General features: G+C 48.9%; 1 protein-coding gene across 1 annotated transcript in view; it reads left to right on the plus strand.

Annotated features, from left to right (window-relative positions):
- Iqcj (IQ motif containing J) overlaps positions 1–21212 on the plus strand; it is a 123664-nt gene extending 102452 nt beyond the window's left edge. Inside the window, exons 3-4 of the mRNA XM_071615565.1 lie at positions 6309–6373; positions 20079–21212. Coding sequence (XP_071471666.1) covers positions 6309–6373; positions 20079–20364 — 351 coding nt within the window. The 3' untranslated portion in view covers positions 20365–21212. The remainder of the gene's footprint in view (positions 1–6308; positions 6374–20078) is intronic.
- Positions 21213–22441: the final 1229 nt, after the last annotated feature.

Raw genomic sequence — 22441 nt, forward strand, 5'->3', positions numbered from 1 at the left:
AAAAACAGCATACTACAGGGACATGGCCACATCAATGTTTATTGTTCTTTTTAAAGACTCTCTTTATCATTGTTTATTTAAACTCATGCCTGTCTATTCCATTTTCCTAGCATGGCATTATTAGCTTGGGATTTTGATGTCTAAGAGGGTTAAGAGCAGTGGGGTGGAGGAACAGATGGAGCAGGTCTCACCTCCTCTCCTGAGGTCCCGCAGGCCCAGGGGAGTGGGCTCTGCTAGGTGAGGTCAGGGGGGCGTTCCATGCAGTGATGTTCTGATGAGGCTGTCATGTTGGGCTGCTCATTCTGGTAGCAGCAAATCCTATAAGGACCATGGAAGCAGAGGACACATTCCAGGGACAGCTGGGAAACAGGATCCTCAGCACTGGTTTCAGAGAGAGCCAGGCACAGGTGACTAGGTACATGCCAGGTGTAGAAGAGGATGGAGAGATGTAATATGAACATAAACAACCACGAAAATAGCACTGGTGAGCACCTGCTGCCTGGCTCAGCACTGATTGCCTGAATTTTTAATTTCACTACAACCCTGGAGTCTGGTATAGTTAGTGTCTACGTTTTACAGAAGATGAAACTGGGGCTCAGAGAGGCCCCACTGCCAGGGTCCCACATCCAGGAGAGAGCAGAGCCAGGCACCCCTGGGATAAGACAAGGGAGAGAGCTCACTGCTATCTTGAGTAGGACACTAAGGAGTTTCCCTAGGGTGGCAGCACCTAAGGTCACCTAGGCACTTTAAAATATGATTCTGGTTACCCCTCATGGCAGTGCATGGGGCTCTGACATCATCACCTTACCAACAAGAAAACAGACCTGGAGAGAGCTGACCAGATGTGTAGGATCGCACAGCCAAGGTAACACTTCCAGGTCAATGGCAAGTCTGAGCACTTTGCAGACACCACAGGGCTGCCTCACAGGAGCTGTTGGGGGACCCCCACAGCCCCAGAGAGCAGAAGTGGAGACCACTCCAGTCCGCACCCGGTTCCTGCTGTGAGTCAGTGGACAAGTTGCCTCACTCTGGGTGCCTGTTTTCTCATCCATGAAGTGGGAATATCAACTGCATCTTTGGCTGCATTTATGGGGCTAGAAACATACTTTTTCGAAGGTAATTTATGCAACGTGCCTGGCACCTACTAAATTCAATGGATGTCAGTAGTGATGGCAGTAGCTCAAAGAAATGACCTGCAGGAGGAAATGCAGAAGTAGAGCAGATCACAGGCCGAGATGAGTTCTGAAGGACAAGAGGAGCAGAACTAGGGGTGGGCACTCGGGAGTATTCTTAATCCAGAAGAGCGTTCTCATGTAGGCTAGCAGTAGGGTTTATACAGAAGAATTGAATTATTGGAAATGTACTTAAAGAAAGGCAATTAGGCAGCCGAAGGTAAGAGTCCTGAGGGAGAGTAGAGGGCAGGGAAGGGGAGAGGAGGGAGAGCCAGGCTGCAGGTCCCACTGGAGGCCCTTCCCAGGATGCCCCTAGGCTGCTTCCTCAGCACGGCTGGGTGAATACATAGGAATTGCAAATTCATGTTCCAACTGGACTAAGCAAAAAATCGAATCCAGGTGATCTACACCAGGAGGAAATACACTCCAGTCAGGTGCAAGCACCCTGAGGGTCGCATGGAGTTCTGATTACCTGCGCTCAATTGCTGTCCTTGGCCAGAGAATCTGGAGTTGGATGGAGTTACTTGTCATGTTTGCTGTTCTGTCTGCATTCTGAGAGTGTTCATTTGCAGGTTCATGTGCTTGTTAGTATTTGAGTTCTCAGTTCAAAGCATGGTCTTGGGATTTTTCTTTCTTTTTCAGAATGCAGAAATATATAAGATGCAAAAATACCTGTGCCCAGCATTTCAATCTCAGCTGGTTGTCCTGCTGTTAAGTGGACTAATTTTGAATACAGCGATCCCCTTAACATCATTACTGATAGTCATAATTTCTTGTATCCTAGATTTTACGGAAGGGGTTAGACTGAAATGAGCTAAGGATTCACTCTGTGGCCATAGCTTTGGGATGAGTTCTTGAGACAATGCTCTATCCTCAAGGAAGGAGAGGAGGACCCTTAATCCCAAAGGGTATTTCTCATCGTTACTTTGGGCTGGCCACAGTCAGGTGGTCCTGGATCCTCTGCTTGGATTGTAGTGTGCAGGAGCTCAGGCAGATTAGGGCAAAGGGCCATCTGGTGGCTGGTTGTAGGTGCTTCTTTCCTGAAGCACCCTTATGTCATCTACACCAGGAGAATTTGAGGTCTGAGACCATCTGGCTCACAGACAATAACTTAGTCAGAACTGGGCTCTTACCTCCTTGGCATCTGCTCAGGTGAGCTCGGCTGCTCTGCCCTCTCACATGTGGAGTTGAGACCTTGTGTCCTGCCACCTTGGAACAGAGCCTGGTTCACCCAGGAGTAAAGAACCTGCTCTTGCAGCAGTTCCCGTTGCCATACCTTATGTTCCTAAGTTTGCAAGTTGGCTGACCGTGAGGCCCCAGCATGGCAAGGCCAGTGCTCACCTGGCACCTCATACAGTGGTGGTAGTCACTGCCAGAGCAGTCACAGCCTCTGCATGCATCAGACATCCAGAATGTCCTCGAGGTGCTAGAAGCAGGCAAGTCTCTCAAGTATACTGCCTCACATGTGCCTATAACTTTCCAGAATGATCCTTTAAACGCGCTGTTGATGTCCTATTAGCCCCTGTTTTCCTCCCAAAGAAATTTGTGTTTAGCTGCTAGGTAACCTCCTTGTGTGAAATTTACAGGTCTGCCAGCCATAAAAAAAACATTAATGCATAATACATAAACAAAACCTATGCTCTTTTTGCAAAAAAAAAAAGAGGGGGGGCGGCCAAAAAGAAAGAATGGAATTCAGTCCTTGCTTTCTAAAGGGAAAAAGCATGAACCTTGCATTTTCAGTTTGACGCCTTTTTGCCTTAAATATATGAGATGACTATTAATGCCTGAATTCACAGTAGGGGAGAAGGGAAATGGCAGTAAATTGTAAAGCACATTTACATTATAACAAGGCCCACAGAAGCATTGTAACGCACACGGTTATTTCAACAGAGGTTTGGACGCCCTCCAATTTAATTTCCTGAAGTCGGGCTGTGCAGCTGGGTCATTGCTGGCCTAATCTGGGAAATGTGGCTCTGAGGCTGTGCATCAGAATGCCCTCCTCCAGCTGTCACCAAGCAGCGTCATTTACAGCCACTGAGGTCCAGGGCAAAGCATCAGAATCACTTTGTGTAGACACTGCAGCCTGCTGGCTTCATAAATTCTGTTACGGAGAGCAATAATCAATATTTCATGTTTAATCATGCAGAGCCAAAATTAGTATAGACTTTATGTCTTCTACTTTTCCAAATTATGCAAATACCAGTAACCCCTTTCCAGTGCCCTTTTCACACTTTCATTTAAAAAAGGGGCATGTGGGGGTGGGGAATTCTAGTAATATTTAATTGAACAATTGAACCTTTGAAAGCATCAGAAGTAATGTTGGCTTTTCACTTCTTTTAAATAGTCACCCTCAGGCTAACATGGAGCTGTTCCAGCACAGAAAGCTGACTTAGTGAGTGTCACGGGTGTGTCAGCTGTGGCTGCACAGTGGAGCATACTGCAGAGTGCTCACAGGCTGTGTGGCCTTCGACACCGTGGACATGCCAGGAAAGTTAAGAGGCTGCGTCTGGACAGGAGTGCACTTCAGAGAGAAAGCAATTCTGAGAAAATTTCTGATGTTAAGCCTATCCAGACACACCCTGCTTGTTTAGACTGTGGAAATGGAAGGGCCAGCAAAAAGCAGGAAAAGTGCTTCCTTACTGGGTAGGCCTAGGGGCTGACCATGTGGCTGCAGAGGTGAGCACATCCACCCCCAGCCATGTCCACTGCTGGCACCAGGAAGACACCTACAGGAGTGATGCAGGAAGGGAGGCCAGGCACCAAGAAAGAGCCATGAGCTACTGTCCACTATGATGGTTCACGCCCAGGTTACTTCAGAAGGCCCCTTAGTCCAGTGGGCAGCAGGACCAGTCGTCAACCAATCGTTAGCATGGCAGCCAGTGCTCACGCCTTGCCACTCAGCAAGGCTCCCCCTGGGTTTCACAAGGGGAATTTGGAACTCAGTGTGTTGAAGTTGTATCTGAATAACTCAACTTGTACCTAGCAGAGAGGTTTAACCTACATCTTAAAGACAGAAGCTAGCTGGATGCTGTGGTGCACACCTGTAATCCCAGAAGTTCTGGAAACTGAGGCAGGAGGATTGCAAGTCCAAAGCCAGCCTTAGCAACTTAGCAAGGTGCTAAGCAACTCAGTGAAACACAAAATAGGGCCGGAGATGTGGCTCAGTGGTTTAATACCCCTGAGTTCAATCCCTGGTACCAAAAAAAAGAAAAAAAAAAGACAGAAGCTATTTAGAGCATGGTAGAAATCATCCTATTATTTGGTCAGTGAAATGGAGCCAGAAAATTGGCTTGAGGACAGCTTCTCCTCCAATGGGTCAGTCATAGTGCCGTTCTTCAGTCAATTAATATGATTAGTCAATAGTTAATTGAACTTTTGACAGTAGAAAACAAGGACAACTCAGGGTCTTGGGGTGCATGAGCCAAGATCCAGGGATAAGACAGTGACTTGTGAGGGCATGGACACTTTCACAGAGCAACTCCACACTGGTGGGCCTGGGTGCAGGGGAACCGCAGGGTTGGGAAGCATCTGGGCCTGAATGGTTGTGGGACAAGGGCAGGGAAGGAGGAGGAGGAGAGAGAGCAAAGGAAGTAGGGGAGGCAGGGAGGGAAGGAGGGGCAAGGCCACCCTGTGTGGAGCCACCCTGCCAAGGGACAGAGTCCTGGGACTCCAGCTCCTTTCCCACCCCCTCTCTCTCCAGTGCCTCCCACCGCTAAAGCCACAAACAAAGTGTCCTAGTTAATGAAGCCCAAGGCTATGAGTTTCCAGGGCACAGAGGAGAGAGGCGAGAGGATGTTTCAGCACTAGGCTACCGAGGCAGACACGCCTTCAGCATGCACAAGTGCTTCTTTCTGGGAATGGGCAATCAGGTGGAGGTGTTGGCAATGCTGAGCTCCAAGCTTGGCAGAGCAGGCAGTGGAGAGGGGCTAGTAACATTGGGATCACCACAGGCCACTGAGGAAGCAGGGTGAGTGCCCTGCCCTCCTCTCGGTTGGGAAAACCTGTTGAATAAGGGGAAAGTTGGGGAGGAGCTCAACCTGCATGTGTGGCACGTGATTCACAGTGGAGGCCCTGAAACAGGGATCAGTCAGCCCTCTGTCTGCACAATCAAATACCTGCAGATGGAGATCATTCAGGAAAACGTGTCAGTATGGAGCCTGCATGAATTTCCTCTTGTCCCTCTCCCTCAACAGCACAGTGTCACCACTCTTGGCCCAGAGTCTTCATTGTGAGGACTCAGGGTTGACTTGAAACATACGGAGTAGGTTGTAGGGCTGCCTCACCATGTCAAAGGTCAGTGGACCTTGTGACCTCTGCCCTGCAGAGAGCAAGGGATGGCTGCCGTCCCACAGGGGCTGCCTCTTGGGGCAGGCTGCTAGGGTGTCCAGGAAGGGTTGTGGTCTCAGGGAATGGAATGAAGATCTGTGAGGTCTTCAAATCCTCAGTGTTGCTAGGGCTGAGGACAGGGGCTTCGCCAGGAAGTGGAGCTGTGTCCTTCATACCCTGTAGCACTATGGGTGCCTGAAGTGCAGGGGAGGTCTATGCATGTTTGAGCACCTGGCTCAGGGAAGAGGTTTCTAAGAGGGAGAAGCAGCCTCCAGAGTTGGAGACCCCAGGCTTCTGCAGTCTCTTCCCAGCAGCCAGGAGCCAGCACTGTGGACGGAGCCAGGTGGAAAGAATGGAGGTCGGAGCCCAGCACAGTGATACCAGTGATTCCCGAGGCTGAGGCAGGGGATTGCAAGTTCAAAGCCAGCCTCAGCAACTCAGTGAGCCCTAAATAACTTAGTGAACCCTTGTCTTCAAATAAAAAAGAAAAAGGGCTGGGGATATTGCTCAGTGGATAAGCTTCCCTGGGTTCAATCCCCAGTACCAAAAATAGAAGAGTGGAGGTGGGGTTGTATCCCCACCCTGGAAAGCAACTGGAGCAGCATCTTCAGAGATGGAAAATCCGTCTGAGTGACAGTATTGTATCCAGTTAAGTCAAGGATGAAACTGCCTTGTGTGTTCACATTCATAACAATGTCTGGAACTTGAATGGGGTATTGTCTCAATTTGACTAATAACTGCCCTGAGTATTGTTGCCATAAGTTCCTGACACTAGTTTGTGATACACGTTTTTTTTTTCCTTTTTTACAGGAAGAGCTGAAAAGATTGCAGAACCCTTTAGAACAAGTCAATGATGGGAAGTATTTGCTTGAAAAGTAAGTAAAGAAACTTAAAAGGGATCTAAATCATTGTCTAGGTTAAAAGGCTTTCATGAAAAAAAACTCAGTTGGATGTGGTGGTGCACATCTGTAATCCCAGCAGCTTGGGAGGCTGAGGCAGGAGGATCACAAGGTCAAGGCCAACCTCAGCAATTTGTGAGACTCTAAGCAACTTTTTGAGACCCTGTCTCAAAATAAAAATTAGGATCACATGGTACTCAGATGTCCATGGTGTGTACTCCATGGATTGAGACTTAATACTTCCATCTTTAACTTTAGTCAGGGATATTCATAGAAGGCATTAAATGTGCAAGAAGTATAAGGCTAACCCAAAATTAATAGAATAATAGCATGAACATTCAAAATAACACTGCAAAACTATATAAGACTGAGCAAAAGGAAAGGCAGGGGTGGGGAGATAGAAAAGCAATGAATAAAGACAAAAATAGTGTCTACCTCTTAAGTTTTTAAAAACTGTCCAGTTAGGCATGTGAGATATGTATCCTGATTTCAAGTTAGGGGTAAAAGCTTTGAGGTTTTTTATTTTTTTTACATTAACGTAGCTTGTGATTTTATAAGACTTCTAAAAATATTAGCATAATATCAAATTGATTGACAGTCATTGTCAGGATACGGGAATTAAAAATAACTCCCGGTTATGAAGGATCTGCGCTGTGCTCTGTACTGTGAATGCCCGCCAACTTTCTCTCAAGTCCTGGCTGTGGCCTTTCTGTAGGAGCCTTATGGTTTCCATCTTACAGAGAGGAAAGAAGCTCAGAGAGGCTTCTGCGTGCTCTGCCAGAGAACAGTGAGGATGGGAGCCAACCCAGGTTTGGATGCCCACGGAGCTGTTGCTCCAGCCTGGCTGGGTCTTAGTGATCTCTGCCTCAGTGGGTCCTGCTTGGCTTGGTCAATGCATTTACAAAGTACCTTGACATCCCCAGAGGACAGAGCAGGGAAAGCTGCGAGGCCAGGGGACCCTGTGACACCACTGCAGGGAACCAAGGAGGTGCCCCATGGAGGAGAGGAGAGGAGGACCATCTGGGAGCCAAATTGCATCTTTGTCTCCAGAGAGTGGTGCGAGACCTACCAACAGGAGATGAGGAGAAGCAGCCTTGGGATCAAGAAAACATGACTTTTACAGTTTTCAGGCTGCCCACAACGGAAAGGATGTTGTCAAGAAGTGAACTGACTCATCCCAGGAAGGGTGTAAATGAAAACATTAAGAACATTCCTGAAAACGGAAAAGCTTGGGGTGGGTCTGGTTCCTCTTTCTGCCTTTCCCCAGCTCTGTGAGTCAGGCAAATGGCCTCACCACCTGAGCCCAGGACCCTCAGCTTCAAGGAGGAAGGACAGAGTGTCAGTCCTCACAGGCATCGATGAGGACCTGACCCCATGGGAGGTGGCCCAGGCATGGTCCAGCCAGTACTCTGTGGATCTGCTGGGCAGATGCCCTTAGAAGGGCAGCATCAGACCTTCCAGCAAATGAGCTGCCTGGGTTAGCCATGGATTTTATTTATCCTCACTGTGGCTGTTTTCAGGTAATGTGAATGACTTAGAAAAAAGCAGTTTAGCCATTATGGACCAAGCTCTGGAAATTCCTCAAAAGACTGTGAATGGGCTGCCTTATGACCCAGCAGTCCCACCCCTGGGTGCACACCTGAGGGAAACGAAGCCAGCCAGTGCCTCCGTTTCACTGCAGTCCTAGTCACAGCAACCAAGACACGGGGACAGCCCAGGTGTTCGTGAAGGGTGTGGACAATGTGGTGCACACAATGGAATGTTTGTTACTTGGCCACAAAAAGAACCAAGTCTTGTCGTTTGCAGCAAGTGGATGGAAGTGGAGGACGTTAAGTGAAATAAGAGAGGCACAGAAAGACAAGCACCGCACACTGCAGTCATGTGGAACATGAAGCAGTTGCTCTCACAGGAATGGAGACCAGAGTGGTGGTTTCCAGAAGCTGGGAGAGTCAGGGAGGCCAGGAGAGTGGGGAGGCAGGGAGAGAGGGGAGGCTGGGGCAGGTTGATCTGTGGGCACTACATCACACAGGAGTAGGAAGCTCTGGTCTGTCTGGCACAGTAGGGTGACTGCAGATAACAATAATGAACGGTCCATGTTGAAAAGCTAGAAGAAAGTACATTGAACGTTTTCCCCATAAAGAAACAATGAGTGCTTGAGGAGATTAAAGTTTAACCTGGTTTAAACATTACACGGTGCATATGAGTTTCAAAACATGGTGTTTCCCCTTGTTATGCACCACTTTTGTTTTTATATATGAGTTAAAAATAAATTCAACTTAAAACACAAGAGAACATCTCTGTCTCCCCCATCTTCTTGCTGCCGTCACCAATGTGTGAACAATGACCAGAGCCTCCAGCTGACCTTAGAGAGAAGCTTCTCCCATGTGACCCTGCTGTAATGACAGAGGGCTGGTGGCTTTTCATCCTGCTGCATTGGAGTCTCCAGGGAGGTTGTGCTCAGTCCAGGTAGGCTGGACCTGAATCCCCCTAGGGCCGCCTGATTTTCTTGAGAGCGTCCTGGTGATTCAGGGGAGGAAAGGGACTGAAGACAGTGGACAGGCACTGTTCAGCTTCTTCCAGTTCATCCATCTCCTCCTGTGGCATCACCCTCCGAGGTCTCAGGACACCCTGTGATGTTCAGCCCATTTATTTACTGAACCTGGCTATGTCATGACTGATTTTAATGTAGGAAATGAACCCCAGAAGTGTTTCTTTTTCCCTTGCTAATTGACAGCAAGTGTATACTGAGCTGCTGGCCACCACTACCACCACCACCACCACCACCACCACCATATTGCTCCGCCCTCTGCCCCAGGGGGAGGTGCATGTGCTCCACCTCCTGCACCCACTCTTCCTGTGCTATCGCAGGCCTGGGCAAGCCCGAGCTTCTTGGGGTTTTGTACACGTGTTGTTCCAGCCATGACTGAGGAGCCCCAGTTCGGGAACTGTCTCCCCTCAGAACACACTGGCCCTGGGGTGACCCTCCCTTTCATGCTTGTCCAGGACACTGAGAAAACAAGCTCTGGCCATCTGCCCGACAGCTGCAACCATTCTGTGGATTTCTGGGGAGTTTCCTGACCTGCTCGGGGCAAGACTGTGTGTCCTTGAAAGCTGTCGGATTTGATTAAAAAATGGGTGCACTTGGGTGAGCTGCAGCTGTCCTGGCACTGTGCAAATCAACCCAGCCAGGCACGCCCACCAGAAGTTAAGTGCCTGGACTGGTGGCCCCTTGGAACATTCCCCTTTTTCTAAATCTCCATCAGTGCACAGGGAGAGCTTTGCTCACCATGTGGAGGGCAGCACAGGGTGCGTGAACACTCACACATATGCACACACTTGCATACTCACATGCACACCAACACATGGGCACACACACACACACTCATACATGCACACACAGACCCACAGAGCTTGGCAAGGGCCCAGGATCAGAGAAGAGCTCTGTCAACTCATGAATTGGAGGCTGCTTATAGCTGTTGTTCGCAACGATCGTTCATTGGCACAAGACAGCAGGCTCACTGCCATTTTTGTAACTGTTGAATGGGCTGGATCTCTGGTGGGTGGCGTGTGATAGCAGGCCACATGTTTTGTTAGTATGCGGTCACTTGATTAACCAATGGAGGCTATTGATGGCATAGACAAATGCTGGCCAATTAAACCAATAGGCATTCGCAGATCATTGAGGAAATATGAATTCTACCCTTGGATTAGTGAAATTGCTGGGAGAGGTTCTCTTTATGAAGATGCCACCTTGCTGCAGTCGCTGCATGGCGACAGGTCTCCCTGCATGCTCTCTTGTGTCTCTACCTGTCCTTAATGGGATGCTCAGTGGACCCTGCAGTGTCCTTGCTACAGGCTGCTGTCCCTGCAAGCTGCAGGATTACAGAGGTGAGACTTTACTGTCCACCACCCTGGTCTGGGTCCCTCTGTCCCCCATCAAGCGTCTTACAGGTTTCCAGCAGTTTCCTGCCTGGTGGAATCCTGAGCATGGGCCCTGCCTGGCAGCCTTGCGTCGTATCCCCCCCGCTCCATGCCGTTCCAGCACCCGATGATTGGAGCATGTGTGTAGATGGTGAATGAGGAGAACTAAGAGGAGCCCTGGGTACCCACAGAACACAGCCTCTTCCTCACCCAGCCAGGCAGAAGGAGCTCCGCCACGCTCTGCTCTCCTGGGCTTGCGGCACCACCTAGTGGCCACATGAGTGCCTGTGAGCCGCCATGTGTGCCCTCAGTGCTTAGCCACTCCTCCCTAAGGAGGAGGAGATGCACTGTGGCTTATGGCACTGCACCGGGACATTCAGCAGGCTTTGTATCCTTTTCTTTGATGCCACCACACTCCTGTTCTCATGGCTGACAGCTCCTACAGCCTTCTAATGAGCTTTCTTCCTCTCTCCCTGCTCCCTCCTGCTGCAAGCCACTCCTCCTGTTCCCTGGCTCCAGATCCTGTTTCCCAGGGGCAGGGTGATGGCGCTGGACCTTAAAGTCACTGAGGGCCTACTGGGTGGATTTGGGTGTCAGCACTGGCCTTTTACAGCTCCAGAGAGAGGGGTCAAAGCACACATCATGCACGTGGAAGCTGACGTTCCTGATGCCTGACACACACACCCTTGCCAGGGTCTGTGCTCTGGGAGGAAGAGAGGACTAGGCTCTTAGGGGGATGAAGCACATAAGCCGGATTCTTAAGACACAAGTTTTACTGTGTTTCTCCCAAATGGCGAACTGAGCTACATCCGCTTTGGGGTTCTCAGCTGATACAGGGTGTAATTTACAGAATTAAAGATCATAAATGCACAACATCTGTGACAGGGGCTGTACACACGTGTGACCCATGACCATCTGTGTACCAGGCTCATTTCCTTCTATCCACCCGTGTGCCTTCTCTTGTGGAGATCCCTGTTTGTTTTCTAAAACCAGCCTGTGTGTTTTCTGGCCTCTGCTCCTCTATTGCAGGCCTTCCTTACACACACGACCTGACACTCTCAACTGCAGACTTCCTTCAGGTCCTGTGAAACCCAGCCCAGGGCCACTTTTGCAGGGGCTGAGCCCTCAGTGAGACCTGCAGCACCCTGAGGCAGTGCCCACCATTCGTGAGTCACATTGCCAGGCTTAGACAGTGTGGGGAGCGGAGGAAGCTGGGACAGCACACCACTGGGCGGGGATGGGGCCTCCTACAGCCACTGGTCAGCAGGATCACGCATTGTGACATTCTTTGTATTCCATCTGCCCCCAGAATGGTCCAATGTTCCACTTTTCTGCTTTGGCTTTGAGTGTAGGGTTGAGCCCGGGAGGTGGAGCCGTGTCTTCTGGGGTGTGGTCACTTTCTGCGGCCCTCCCTCAGGACTCTGTTAATAGAGTCAAGTGAAAGGCCTTGAATCCTCATCAGCCTTATCAGAAGCTGGTGACTGAGCTGCACTGTTGCTGAGTGCTAATGTCCTGGGCGGCAGGGAGGCGTGGTTTCTGTTTCCAGCTGTCGGCTGGCCATGGATGTGCAGAATAATGTTGAAAAATATCCCTAAATCTGCAGCCCTTGGAATCAAGGATGAAGTGTCCGTTGCAACATGGTCCACATTGGGCAGGCTGTGTGCAGTGCTGGCTGGGGGGACGTCTGAACCATCCTACACTGGTGCCCTGTGCCTCCTCCCTGCTCTGGGCAGTGGTGCCAGCTCCCCTCACCCCTTCCCCTTCATGGGGAGCGCAGTTCTCCAGAGTTCAGCAGCACTACCCGCTACTCATCTCACCCCCACCTGGGGCCACACACACCTTTTTATTTAAGACCTTCTTCCTTCTTCCTATTTCTGTTCTGGCCCCCTCCAATTATATTTTGGAAAAAAAAAACCACATCTCTTCTATCTCTTTCTCACTTCCTATCCTATTTTAATAATGCCAAAATTGAGCCCATTTTCCCTACTCTATAGAATCGACTATTATATTAAGATAGTACTAACAGTGCCTCGATATTAACACACAGTAAGAAATAGTAAGATCCAGACTGAGATAGAATCGATTATAGAACAATATATCAGATTTTAAAGCTACTTCTAAATGGAGAAGGGGCCTATCGGGATCTCCTTGGCAGTGATTGCCAACCAGGGCTGCCTTCTGGGATTCTTTCAGGTGCCTGTAAGCATCGCCAGCAGTGGGCGGTGTGTGCTGTCTCTGCTTCTCTCACACTCAGCTCTACACGTAAGAAGACACAGGACAATTTACACACGTTTGAGCTTGGCCAGAGCTTCTGATCATTTGGGGGAGAAAAGAGGAACCTTGTAGAAGTTACCCTTGGGGTGCAACCTGGAAGAACAAACCATGGCTGGATTGAGGAATTAGAACAGAAGTGACTTGAGACATGGTCTGCAAGCACTGGCTATCTGTGGCAGGACTTTCCTCATTCATTTGGTCCTGCCCAGTGAAAAGGCTCTGGGGGGAGGTTGCAGCATGAAAAGCCAGAGCATCCAATTTGAGTGCTGGATCAAGTTGGGACCCTTGCTGGTCTCTTAGCCCCACCCCTTCCCCAGCATGTGGAAGCCAAGGGTGGGCACCAGCTGCAGAAGCAGGCAGAGAAGTTGCCTGGGGTCCAGCGAGCGCAGAGCCCGAATGCTGTGATTTATGTCTGCTGGTTTGATGGCGGAGTCTCAGCTCATTGAGGTGCAGATGAATAGGTTTATCTCCTCTAATAACTCTGGACCCCATTTCCCTCACTGGAGGGGGCAAGGCAGAGAAAACTTAATCTTGCCCAATAATGGAATTCGAGTCCCATTGGAGAATTTACTGCTGTTCAGTGACTTTTGTCTAATCTGGTTATTAAATTCTGAACTCCTGAAGCGGGTGGAGCAAGCCCATGCCCGCAGCTGTGTGGCCTGCCCCTGCCTGTGCCTCTCCTCTGTCCTCCCTTCTCTGCTGCACACCTGGGCCTCCAGGCGTATTACCTTAAAATGGCCGAGGCCTGGAGGAAGGGGTCCCTGGGTCTCCCTCAAGCCCCCAGAGGTGTTGGCTGCACCCCTCATGGGCTTGAACTCCTTGCTCTGCTGGGCTGCCTCCTGTGACCACTGGCAGAGCCTTGGCCAACCTGGGAGTCCTCAGAGGGGAGGGTACTCCAACCCTGCTCCCCCGGGGAGCTCTCCAGACCCACAGAGCCTCGTTGTGAAGCTGACCCTGGTCTCAGGTTCCTCTCCAACACCACAGCTTTCTCCTTGGGCCTGTGACCTCTGTTGGTGGGACAAGATGAGTGCCTACCTTCTCTGGAGGGGCAGAGAAAAGAGGTCACTGCACCATGGAATCTGCTCTCCTGAAAACCACCCTGGCCACCGCTGACAGGCCAGAGCAGTGGGGTCCCAGCAGGACTTCTATGCAGCCCAGTCCCTGCCAGCCTGTGGGGGATGGTGGGCACATGGGCAGGCATTCTCCTGGTAGAAAAGGCAAGATGGTAACTATCAGGGGCAAACAGCCTCTGCTACACACCTGCACGAGTGGAAATGAGGATGGGGGTAGGTAACAGGGGAGCTTCAGTCGGCTCTTCATCAGCAGGACAACATGAAAAGGGAAGAATCTGGTAAGTTACCCTGAACTGGGCCAGTGCACACACGGGCCATCCCAGCAGCTCGGGAGGCTGGGGCAGGAGGACTGTACGTTCTGCTTCCCCTAGAACTAGACTCAGCAACCTTGCAAGACCCTGTCGCAAAATAGAATAAAACAACTGGGTAGAGTGCCAGCCTAGCATGCTCGAGGCCCTGGTTTCCATCCTGAGCACCCAAACTGTACACTTGTATGAGGTGCAAAGAACCAGAGGCCTCAGGAAGTGGCTTTGTGAGGGGGTGTGAGTGTGCAGGAGCTGTGATCTAGAGGCAGGGTCGAGAAGGGCATGTTGCCCACCTCGTAGACGTGAGTGATAAGAGGCAGTTGTGAGCATTAAACCCCCCAGGACCAAAAGGCCACATGGAAGGGTAAAAGCCATTGAGAGCACATAGCCAGTCGGGAAAGGCCCTCTGGGAGGTGGAAGGCAGGGTCTCTGGCGAACAGGTGAAGGAAAGCTTCACAAGTCAGAAAGTAAGAACAGAGACAGCACCAGCCAGGGCTCCATGAAGCCTAGAGAAGTGTGTACACTGGGAAGCTAGGGAGCAGCCGGGAGGGAGGGCAGGAACAAGGAGCCAGAAGGTAGCCTGCAAGGCGACTCCACCCCGACTCAACAGTGGTCTCGCAGGTCCCGGCCACGCTCTGCTAGCAGCATCAAGATCTCAGCAGGTCTTCCAATACAAACTGTCACTGGACGTCTTTGTTACTGAGTGCCACCCTTTCCCTTGGATTCTAGCAACGTATTTATGTAGTGATGAAGCAACACACAGATGCATTGAATATAATCAGCTTTTAACATCCACTCCATAACTATTTCAATTCCTCTCTTGTTTTTTATTGGTGTATTTGGTTTTGTGATGAAACAGCATTTAGATTTTCTATGAAGGGTGAAAGAGATAATCCTGAAAAGAATTTTGAAATTTTTCTCAATAAAACCTTGTTAGATTGCATTTGATTGAGTACAATGTCTACCTGCTTTAGCCAAAAGTTTAATTAAGAGATGTGAGAAGAGTTGAGAAAGTGCAGACTTTGCAATTCGAGCCATGTAGGTTCAAATCCCAGCTCTGCTCCTTACCTACTGTGTGACCTTGAGCAGCCTGGTTGACCTCTCTGGGCCTCCTTGATTGCACTACTTAAAATGAGAACAGTAACTGGATTATAATGAGCTTTCAGTGAGTAAAGCCCAGAAAATCACTAAGCCTCTTAGGTCTTTTCCATCCAAATGTATCTTCCCAACATACTTCTGTGAACTTGGGTAACAAAATACAGCCAGTGGGGACATTCAGGAATCCAGAGTTCCAGTGTATGTGTTTTTCACATTACCTCAAAATATTCAGAAGTACTAGACATGTCTGTTTTTATATCTTTTTCATAGTCTATCCAGGACCTCTACATGTGGACTTTGGGCCTGAGGGACTTGCACACAGTGACCTTTGACTTCTGCATGCCTTGGGGAAGTTGAGGCTGAGCTTCTGTGGGTGAGCACCACACAAGCCAGTGTGGCTGGTGTCAGCCTCAGGCCACGGCTAATGAGAAGTTCCCTGGCCACTTCCTTGTGAGAAGAAACGTGCTCTCAAGCTACTTTCTGGACAAGCGTATGAAGAATAGGTTTGTTCATCAGCTACTGACCAGGTCCTCTGACTTGCAGAGGGCACTGCTGGCCGCTAGGCACTGCCTCAAGGCTGTACGGCTTCTCGGCGGCTGGCCTTGATGGATGCTCTTGTCTTTGAATGGTCCACACCATCCCAGCCGCTCTTCTCTTTCTCATGCTCAGTCACCCCTCTGTGTCCTGTTTCTCAAGTGTCTTGTCATCTTCACAGAGTGTCACAGATGCAGGACCATGCCCAAATGCTCACCTGGGAGGGAGCCGGGGTTGCTGCCATCAAGGTGGTCTTAGCATTGGTGAAACCTTAAGAAAGATCTGGAAGAGCAAGATCTCAGGATGTGCTGGAAGTCCCACCAATCCTAGGTGGAGTGAAGTCAGGGACAGGCAGGGAGGAGATGGGCTGAGACACGGATGGCTATGGGAAGACTTCCACTGGCCTGCGTGGCCCTTCACATCACTGGGCACATGCATGTCAGGATGAGGGATTGGGTGGACACCAGACCTGCTAGGAGAACTCACAGCTTCACATGGAGAACTCAACAAAGACTTGAACAACAGGGTTTCTCCTCATCTGCCCTAAGTCAGTACGCGGCAGGCCACTTAGGGTGGCACCCTCTTTTGGCTGGTTCAGAATTCATCATACAGGATTATAATGTATTTTGAAAATTTTAAAGTTATTTAGTAACATAAAAGAACTAGTAACTTTCATATGAAAACCCAGCTTCCTGGCCACTCAGGAGCAGTGGGAAATCTGGGACAGGGTGCCCTCTCTGGCCAGTCTGCCCTGCTGGCCTGGAGCAGCTCCTGAGGTCCCCCTTCTGTCTTCTGCAGACCTCCCACCTCCTGCCTGTGCCCTCAGGTCCATGTCTTTGCCCCAAGGCTTTTTTTCTCCCTCCCTCCACCCTGCCAGGCCCAACTAAAGAACTAAGACTCTCTGGAGCTTTCTCCAAGCACCTGGCTCTCAGGGTGCCCTCTCTTCTGTCCTCTGGGTCAGGACACCTGGGGATGACCAGGACCACATATGGTGAGCCCCCAGGTAGTCATGAGCTTGAGGAGCCGCTCACCCTGCAAAACAGGGACATGTAGAGAAAGGGCAGGGGCAGGTGACAGTGCCATCTCCAATATGAGAGAAGGGAACGAGCAACAGGCCTAGTCAAAAAGTTATGAAAAAAGATATTTAGCATCTGTCTAGAAACCTAGGCTTCCTTTATGTAGGAACCAACAAAATGTGTTCCCTTACTTCATCTAGTCTTCAAAGGATGACATCCTCAGCATTGCTTAATCTAAAAATAACAGTGTCAAGGCAGTTGTTACGGTTTAGATGTGGTGTGCCCCTAAAGCTCAGGTGTGAAATGCAAGAAGGTTTGGAGGAGAAGTAACTGGGTTATGGCCTTGACCTAATCAGTGAATCTAACCGAGTGGTAACTGGAGGCAGACGGGGTGTAGCTGGAGGAAGTGGTTCATTGGGAGCGTGGCTATGGGGTATATATTTTGTATCTGGAGATGGAGTCTCTCTCTGCTTCCTGATCATCATATGAGCTGCTTCCCTCTGCCACACTCTTCCTCCATGATGTTCAGCCTCACCTCAAGCCTGAGGAATGGAGCCAGCCTTCTATGGACTAAGACCTCTGAAACCTTGAGCCCTCAAATAGACTTTTCTTCCTCTACAGTTGTTCTGATAGCGCCCTTTAGTCACAACAGCAAAAGAGCTAACTAGCAACTTGTGGTTTAGTCTGCAGCCAAGGAGGGATCCAGTAGGAGATCTACCAGCAGAAGCTAAAAGCACCAGTGATTTAGTCTGCAGTCAAGGTGGAGCCAGGAGGAGAAGGCTGGAAAGTGATTTCCATGAGGTGGGGTTCTCTTTTACAGTAAAATAGCACAGAGAGAGCTCACTATTACGATGACAGGTGGTGTTGACATTACTACCATTAAATTAACACCATCGATACCATTTTTCAAAGGCCAGTTGAAGTTAGTGAACATATTTTGTTTATTCCTACATTTTGAATTATCAAGGAAGCATAGGGTTTACTTCTAAATGGATGCCAAATATCCTTTTCAATAATTGTGTGGCTGGGCCAGTTCGTATTGTGAGAAACACGCTCACCTGCCCAAACCCAAAGAATCAACTGGGAGACCTCAGGCTCCGCAGAAGAGAGACCTAAATGATGGTCTCGCAAGATCAGGTGTCTTGTGGTCAGACACCCAGAGATGGTACAGTCAGTATTTTATGCATTAGGGTGCAAGGGCCCTTTCGTGATTCCTCATTGGCTGAGTAGGACTTCCTGAATGTCCCCTGTGTTTTCCTGTCTCCTATTGGGTTATTTAAAGAAATGACCTTGAATTGTCCCCATTCCTCTTGTTCTTCTGTGGTGGGAAAGACTTCTTGGGGTGAACACATTCTGACACATAGGCAGCTCTTACTTCTTTACCTAAGTTATTCTTTCTTAACCAAGAGGCTATATCACTGTTGGTCAGGCTGAGCTCTTCCCCCATCTCCTGTTTGTTAAGGGCTATTCAGGTGCCTGGACTTTGGATCTGCCATATCCATAGGTTATGGTGCTATTGTGTGAGTTAACTGCCTGTAACTTTCCATTCTGCTCTAGGTCCCCTCTAGCTGCCTTTCCTACAATCCAATTTTACATTGCAGCCTAAATGCTCTATTCTGAAAAGGACCACTGGACTTCCTATTTCTCACAGTAGATGGCATCGCCCACTCCACCCTTTCTCTACACATTGCTGTCTGTTTTGCAGTGCAAGTGGCTCCTCAGGCTCATGACCCAGTGGGGACAACTCACCACAGGTAGTCCTGGTCACCACTGGAAGTCATTTGAAAGTCATGCTGGAGGTGTGACCCAAGGGAAGTCACAATGTGTGATATCAACTTTCCTAGGATACAGAGACTTAATACCATGGCTGAAACCATTAAAAAACAATGTAACAATTTAGGGTGCTAGTTTAACAGGAAGCGAATGGCCTGGCGCTTTTAGCTTCTGCTGGTAGTTTAAAGACATTGTCCAGCCTGTCCTGCAGCCTTTGAAACTCTAATTATGACTGGCAAGAGGTAAGAGGGAAATATTATCATATGAAGTTTAAAAAGGAATGAGATAGTTTAACATGCTTTAAATTAAGTTAAATTGTTCCATAATCTGTTGGCAATGACCATAAATTAAATATCCAAAACTCAAAGAACTCTTGCATTAAGGAAGTCAGTGGGCATAAAATGTTTTTAATACACTTTTGTTTTGTTTTGTTTTTTGGTACCAGGGATTGAACTCAGGGGCATTCAACCATTTAGCCACATCCCCAGCCCTATTTTGTATTTTATTTAGAGACAGGGTCTCACTGAGTTGCTTAGCACCTCACCATTGCTGAAGCTGGCTTTGAACTCTCGATCCTCTTGCCTCAGCCTCCAGAGCCACTGGGATTACAGGCATGCACCACCACACCTGGCTTTAATACACTTTTATTTTAAAAAGCATTAAATGTTTTCTTCTCTTATCACTAAAATAAGCTATCTATTCACTTAGGGAAAATGAATGTTATTTTCTTGGCTAAGGATTGTTATTTCTGAACTAAGGAAAATTGTCACTTTCCAGATTCCAGGACGCTAGCCAGGAAACGGGCTGCTTGAGCAAGTTCACCCTTGTAAATCTGTCCTTGCAGTTTGCAGGACCTTTGGGCTCTCCAAGGCACCACACCGCCCCCTGGTGTTCAACTTGCTAAAATGCAATACTGACTCAAATAGCCCCTTACAATTGTACTTATTTTCAGAACAATCAAAGTGACATTAAAAAAAAAAAAAAGGAAAAGAAAAGAAAAGAAAAAAAATGATACTACAGACTATTTTGAAATATTATAAACTTGTGTATTTTATATGGGTAGCCAAAATTTTCTAATTTTTACAACATTTAGAATGTTACTTACTTTGTGCCCTTGGTGGGAATGTCCACTAACTTGGAGTATCCTGAAGGGCAGGACCCCTCAGCTAAAACCTGGAGAACCCCCAAAGCCTCAGGCATGTGGTGACACCCACAGATGCCAAAGTAGTGCTACTCTCTGACAAACAGGTCCTGCAAAACAGTGTGGGTCCTATCCCCAGGCAGGTAATCTTGCAAAGTCTTATTTGAGATTCTGTTTAAAATTTTTATGTCAAAGAGCAATAATCAAGCACTATATAATAAAACAGCCCACATGCAATTCCAAGCAGAGCCAGAATCTTCTTTCCCAGGACATGAGCAATGTGACTTAGGCCCTTATGAATCTTACCTGTGCAATTCCATGCAAACTATGGACAAGGCCCATAGGTCTCAGCAGAGGCACCTGGGTCCAGGTAAAAACCCTGAGGCTTAAGATTCATGGCATCAGAAATTGGCCTGGGACCCCAAGGGTTTGTTCCTTGGGCACGTTCCATGTGATAAACTTCTCTGTCCCTGTAACCAATGGCTGGGATTTTCTGGGCCTGCTGGTGGTAGCCTAGTAGTGACAGTGTGATTTTTTTCCTCACAGCATCCAGCGGGCGTGGCGCGAGCATCTGCAGCGGCAGGAGCCCCTGGAGAAGAGGAGCCCGTCGCCACCTTCAGTGTCCTCCGGCAGGCTGAGCAACTCCAGCAGCGTGAACACCTTCTCCGACAGCAGCACACCTGTGAGTGCACCTTCCGTTCTCCTGATTGACTTACCGCCGCTTATACGTCGCCTGGACTCTGGTTCTAGGATGGAAGTTGTGGGGTGTGAGCAGGTGGTTTGCGACAGTGAGGCGCCATGTAGCTCAGGTGCTACCTGGAAGCTAGGGTAGGGGCTTTGTCCTTTCAGAACAGACCAATTCGCAACTTGAAGTTAGCTTTACTGAGTCTGGAGAAAGGGTCGTGTTTGAAATCAGCCTCCGAGGCTCTCACTTCATCCCCTTTTCTCTGTGGACGTGCATCTCAGTTCGTGCCTCTAGAAGCCTTGTGTGATACTAATGTGTCAGAAGGTTAGTACAAGAAAGAGAACTTTCCCAGAGGGAACTGGAAATAGTAGGTAAGCTCAGAGCCCAGGTAGGCCACTCTTGGCTGGTGTGTGCAAGTCACCATGGCCAGATGGGGCCACAGACCCCACCTGAGGGGCAGCCACCTGGAAAGGTGTTGCCATGTAGGGATGCAGGTCAGATATTGTCAAATGTGGCTCCTTCTTCAGGAGATGCCAGAAATCCACGGAGAAGACGTGGAAGGTAAGCTGGAGACTATAGTGGGGCTACAGGCCACCAGCACACAACTCAGAAGTAGGCTAAGGAATGAAGGAACTGTTGATGTCTGTGTGTTAAAGAGAATGACATATGTGTCTGTCGGGTGCCTAGAAACCAGGGTGTTATGGATTCAGCCACTGTAATGCTGAAAAGTAAGAAAGAGAAATGGAGTAAAAAAAAATATTCCTTTGCTACTTTGCTCTAATGTTCATTCAGTTGTGAAAAAGTTTTCTCAAGATGCAGAATGGTGTATTCACATTGGGATCAAGCCAAAGTTACTTTATCTGAGAGGTGTTCTGATGACCGATTTGCACATTCTTTGGTAACTGGTTTTATCTAGAGATGGACTTTTCAAGGGAGGGAATGTGTTGCTTTCATAGCTGTGAAATAAATGGGACAGAAGGTCCACTTTTAACTGAGAGCAGCAATGGAATATTTGGTGAATTTCTTGGGAGAGTGTCTTGTGGGGTGGCTTGTATCTGAGCGCGCTGTCACTAGAGGGTGCAGGTAGACCACAGTGGGAGATACCAGGCCTAAGGTTGCAGACGGTGCATGATTTGTGAGTAAAAAATAGGGTGCAAAGTGAGTGTTTTGCAGGCCGTGGCTGAAATGCCACAGGAAGTGCAAATCCAGGGTCTTAGACGATTGAACTTCCACGATGGAGATGCAGTGTCAGAAGTTGATCCCTCAGGTCTGAGGTTTAGATTTCCTGCTTTTGTGACTTCTCGTGGCCACACTTCAGGGTGACTGACGACCATGGTTGCTAGGCCGGGGTGGGGAGTTGGTGTGAGCACCTTGGGCGCTTAATCCTTTGGTGGATTGAGACCCTGGAAGAGAACACCTGACCTCCTCAAGGGGCAACCCACTCATGCCAGCAGCTCAGGGGCTAACAGCATGCCCTTCCCCCACCTGGCCACCATGATCCAGCCTCCACACACCATTGCCAGCAGCCACACCTTCTCTAATTCATCCTGGCTTCTCAGCCCCTGCTGTTTTCGGTAGAGGAGATTTTCTCTCTCAAATGTCCCCAGCACCTGGGTTTGCATAATGTGTGTCAGACGGTGGGTGGTGGGCGTGACATCCAGCTGACCCCTGTATCATCTTCCTTTAGTTCTGAGGTCATGGGACAGGGATGATGATGGTGTCAGTGTGTGGAAATTTGCCTCAACCCCTAGTGCCTACAAAAAAATGAAGAGTCGGGCGGATTTAAAAACAAAACAAAGCAAAACTCATTATTGGAACCAGTTATCAGAGAGCAATCAGAGACCCAGCCTGGAATTCTAATAGAGGCTGCTGATTATCAGGGTGACTTTGATGTCAGCGATGGCCATGAGGTGCCACTCAACATACAAAGTAAAATAAAAGCTTAAGATGTCAGGATATTTCCAGTCTTGTTTGTCAGGCAGGTGAAATATCCAAGATGTAATTTTTAAAAACCGCACACCTAGTTGTGTGGATGGACACATCTCTGAACCCTTTTCTCCCACGGTTGTCACTTGCCCTGGGCCCCTGCGGGGGACTCACTCTTATCTCCTCTGGGGCTTCTAACCTTCCTGGAGATGAGGTGGGAAGGTGATCCTGCCCAGCCCATAGGAGCTGCAGGCAGGAAGATGCACTTTTTCCACCCGCCAGTGGATGGACCTCATTT

This window comes from Marmota flaviventris, chromosome 8, assembly GCF_047511675.1.
Source record: "Marmota flaviventris isolate mMarFla1 chromosome 8, mMarFla1.hap1, whole genome shotgun sequence".
Classification (NCBI taxonomy): Eukaryota; Metazoa; Chordata; class Mammalia; order Rodentia; family Sciuridae; genus Marmota; species Marmota flaviventris.